The sequence below is a fragment of the Olea europaea genome, unplaced genomic scaffold (genome assembly GCF_002742605.1).
Source record: "Olea europaea var. sylvestris unplaced genomic scaffold, O_europaea_v1 scaffold2520, whole genome shotgun sequence".
NCBI classification, from domain to species: Eukaryota; Viridiplantae; Streptophyta; class Magnoliopsida; order Lamiales; family Oleaceae; genus Olea; species Olea europaea.
Window position 1 is genome coordinate 86,754 of NW_019243452.1, and position 4,365 is coordinate 91,118.

The window sequence follows — 4,365 nt, forward strand, 5'->3', positions numbered from 1 at the left end:
ATAGAGAGGCCTCTTGTTTCAGAAGATTATGACGTAGTTGAAAGCCAGATCTGTGAATCCACTAGTTACTCCATCGAGGGGGGTGGTCGTCGAACTCAAGCAGGATTCATACCACCCCATTCTAACAGAGTAACACATAAACAAAGGCTTCCATCGACGTCTTCCCAGCTGACGCATAGTACTTGACAGCCTCAACTTTCCTTGATAATTTATGATTTTTGTGTAAATGTAATTTGTATCTAACTCTATGCTGAATGAAATCTTACTCTTTGCTCGGCCCAGGTGATAGCTTTATCCTTGAAATTCCAAATACATCGGAGGATTCTTTGGTTGGTCAGACACTTAAGGTTCCACTTGTACCGAGTAAGTTAGCCGAAGAGGGGATACATGACAAGGAAGGTGTCAAGTATAGCTCAAATCATGTAGATGAGGACATTTCCAGAGAGCTCGTTCCAAAAAATACTGCAAATCAGAGTAATTTTCTTTTCATAGTTAAACGAGCTGAAATGTTCTTTGCATCTTTTGTTTGCAGAATTTGTAAAACATGTCATCATATTTTTCTTTTAGAAGTGCAGGAAGCATTCTCATGCTGGAGGTAATCTCAGGACCTTCTTGTGGTCTTCATTATTCCATACAATCAACGAATACATCCAGGCTTCCATTGACTGTTGGAAGAGTTTCACCTGCTGACATATTGTTGAAGGACTCAGAGGTCTCTGGCAAGCATGCAACTATAAATTGGAATGTAAACGTAAGCTCAGAACTTAATTATAAGCTGGAGTGAATTGTGCGCTGTTCTTCATGTTATTAACTTCCTAGTGTTGCAGAAGTTGAACTGGGAACTGGTTGACATGGGTAGCTTGAACGGTACACTCTTGAATTCCCAGGCAGTCCACCATCCTCAATCAGGAAGCAGACATTGGGGCAATCCAGTCGAGCTCTCAAGTGGAGATATAATAACTTTTGGCACAACTTCAAAGATTCTTGTAAGTTTATGTGCCTTTTGACTTCACAAGTGTTTTTTGATCCAATGATGGATTTTCCATGGCCTTTGCACTTTTCAGAAAACATGAGATCTACATTACCTTACTGGTTAGTCATAGTCATCATGTAATAAATTTCATTTATTATGTGCTGAGGATATTGCAAGAAATTATCCATCAAAAGTTGGTTTTACTTGGGTATTTTAATCAGAGTTCACATGTGGTTTATTATAAGAATCGAGAATACATTTGGGCTCCGGGGTGATTGTTCAGAATCTTGATGTGTAAGATGTTAGTACAACTTGTCGTCGTATATGACTAGGTTTTTGTACCTGGGGAGGTCTTCCTGAATTTTTTGCCTTGCCATTATCTCATTTGGATTTCATGTTGGTTTATTTTCTTTTTCCTAGAATATGACCTAATAAATTTTATTTCATTTTCTTCATCTACCATCGATGCCCCTTTTGCACCGTGATATTTAACTTGTGCATTGTAAAACTACAAGAGTTAGATAGACACTTGAGACTGAGGATTATAGGATGTGCACCTGATAGTTACATAAGACCCATACTCAAGAACTATGCGAAAGATGCTCCTTCTGTTGCTCACTTTTAAGTCCTCCTCCTTTAGTTTACCATCAATGTATATACATCTCCACTTGTTAGCAAATATTATCATTTCTTATCTTATTTATTGTAGTCTGGTCATACATCACTCTCAACTTCTTCACTTCCGCGACATTCATCTAACGAACATTTAAACCTTTAGCAGCCAAAAACTTGGTTACTTAGAAAGCATGGTAGGTCTAAAAGTAAAATCAGTCCAATTGAACCATTTTGATTCATGATCAATTTTTTGCTACTATTTGCGAAGAAGTTCACCTTTGCCCTCTTTATTTATTTTATTTTATTTATTATTATTATTTTTTTTGGCAGGTCCAGATAACTGCTCAAACAGAGGTCCAGATCCCTTTTGGGATTGGTATAGCATCAGATCCGATGGCCACGCGCCGTGGAGGAAAAAAGTTGCCCATGGAAGATGTCTACTATTACCGGTGGCCTCTTCCTGGAACCAATCAGGTTTCCGAATTGAATCTTGTCTTAGCCATTTGTTTAATTACCTGAATGGCTATTAGGTTATTTAATTATTACATTGCAGTTTGGATTGTTTGGCCTATGCGATGGACATGGTGGAGCAGATGCAGCCACATCAGTTAGCAGGTTAGTCACTTGAAGTGCTTAATCACCCATAATAGACCTATTTTAATCTCCCCAATCAGTTAGCAAGTCAGGAGGAAGTATTGTATTAACATTTTTCTTTGTCATAATATACTGCTTGGCATGATGAAAATTGTGGATTTCACATTACCTATGAAATTGCTGCAGTTAAGCTTTAATGCTATATTTAGAAGCATATTTTGGTCTGTCTGTCCGTGCTTCATTTTAATTCTTTGGATCTTTTGGTTATGTTGAATGTATTACTTTTTTTGGGAACCTTAAACCATCATCCCTACTATTCTGTTATTTACTCTTATTTCTCATTTTTCCTTTTATCCTAGAATAATGCCGGAGGTGATTGCTAGCATCCTGTCGGATTCATTCAGGAGAGAGAAGGTTTTATCTCAGTGTGACGCTTCTGACGTCCTTAGGGAAGCATTTTCTCGAACAGAAGCAAGCATTAATCACTACTATGAGGTTTTTACTTGACATTTCTTTACATGATCTATATATTTCTTACAGATTTGTGCAGTTCTGTGATTGGATAACTATCATTTTCAATTTCAGTGTACATTCTTTAAAGATTAGTCTGTGTACATACTTCTTTTTTAACATCTTCACTGCCTGCCTTGGGGCCGGTTAAGTGACTGCTGAAAATGGTGTCACAAACTTTAGGAAAGCAAATGTGTAAAACCTCATTCTTTGAGCTCCCCTTTCTTTTTCTATGGTGTCATGCACTTAGGCTATATGTTAGCTTTGTACTTACAAATTAAACAGGCATCGGATGCAGACAAGAGGGACAGGGACATTATAATTTGGCAAAGCAAGATGGCTTTTTCAAAAAGTGAAAACAGAGATGTATGGAACACGTGGAGTGCTAACAAGTGAAGGGCTATTTGCTTATGAATAGATTATCATGTCAAAGGACCATCTTATTTAATCAGATTACAAAAGTGAGATACAATATGTAAGGATAGTGCATGATCTTGAATGAAGGAAGGTATGATTCTTCTAATAACTGAAAGGTTACTGAAGTTCGAACACAGTATGCCCGTGCCACCTCTATAAGATGGGGATTGATGATCATAAAAAGTGGGAAAGACTAATCACAATTAGCATGAGAGCAATGTTGTCATAAGTTGCAAATTAAAATTAAAAAGGTAGAATACACACACACGCGCACGATCATTACACTGAATGTTCACCTATATAGCAAATTATGCTAAAGATAAAAAATAATTGTCCTAATCCAGACTCAGTTGTTTGGCATTACTGTTGCAACAGCAAAATGAAATTGAACTTCAGTTTCTATTTTGCTAATATCTCCCCTATGATATATTTTAAAGGTTTACAATGCCATTTAATACTTAAAAATTTTCAGGGTTGTACTGCAACAGTGCTTCTGGTTTGGGCTGATGGTCATGAAAATTTTTTTGCGCAATGTGCAAATGTTGGAGATTCAGCTTGTGTTGTAACGTACGTTTTGATATTTATCATTCTTATGCTTATTGGTGTATTATGAAAAGACATATCAGGTTAAGATTCAACATGATATTTCTACTGTACATTTGGTCATCACTCTTTTGCACTCTTGAGTAATTGTGCTTATTTCCCCAAACTATAAGTCAAAATTATCAGTTCAGTTGATGCAATTTTTTTTTCATCTTGAGTAGTTTCTTTATGAGTACCCTATTCAACTTTTGTTCGTGCAGTATTGATGGGAGGCAGATAAAGATGACAGAAGACCATAGAATAATCAGTAGTTCTGAAAGACTCCGTTTTCAAGAGTTGGGAGAACCTTTGAAAGATGGGGAAACACGAATTGGCGGTGATTAAGATCAGACTTATGTCATCTATGAATTTTTCATTGAATGTCAATTATGTACTGACTGCATAATTCGTTTCCCCTAAGGTATAAACCTTGCCAGGATGCTTGGGGACAAATTTTTGAAGCAGCAGGATGTTCGGTTCAGTTCAGAACCTTATATAAGTGAAGTTGTAACTATACACCAAGCAAGCAGCGGTTTCGCACTATTAGCTAGGTGATTTTTCCTTAATGCCTCATTTTTTGCTGAAGTGTAAATCATGTTTCATTTCTAGTCTCTTGCTTTTGGTTTTTGTTGTTGGTATGCTTATATATTCTCAACAATGAAAAGAACCCCCCC

At 36.9% G+C, this 4,365-nt stretch overlaps 1 protein-coding gene across 1 annotated transcript in view; it reads left to right on the plus strand.

Annotated features, from left to right (window-relative positions):
- The window catches only part of LOC111382561 (protein phosphatase 2C 70-like), a 5,275-nt gene extending 916 nt beyond the window's left edge, over positions 1 to 4,359 (plus strand). The window contains exons 3-12 of the mRNA XM_023006580.1: positions 5 to 178; positions 283 to 474; positions 576 to 751; positions 828 to 986; positions 1,919 to 2,062; positions 2,142 to 2,203; positions 2,542 to 2,677; positions 3,582 to 3,676; positions 3,913 to 4,028; positions 4,113 to 4,359. Coding sequence (XP_022862348.1) covers positions 5 to 178; positions 283 to 474; positions 576 to 751; positions 828 to 986; positions 1,919 to 2,062; positions 2,142 to 2,203; positions 2,542 to 2,677; positions 3,582 to 3,676; positions 3,913 to 4,028; positions 4,113 to 4,246 — 1,388 coding nt within the window. The 3' untranslated portion in view covers positions 4,247 to 4,359. The remainder of the gene's footprint in view (positions 1 to 4; positions 179 to 282; positions 475 to 575; positions 752 to 827; positions 987 to 1,918; positions 2,063 to 2,141; positions 2,204 to 2,541; positions 2,678 to 3,581; positions 3,677 to 3,912; positions 4,029 to 4,112) is intronic.
- Positions 4,360 to 4,365: the final 6 nt, after the last annotated feature.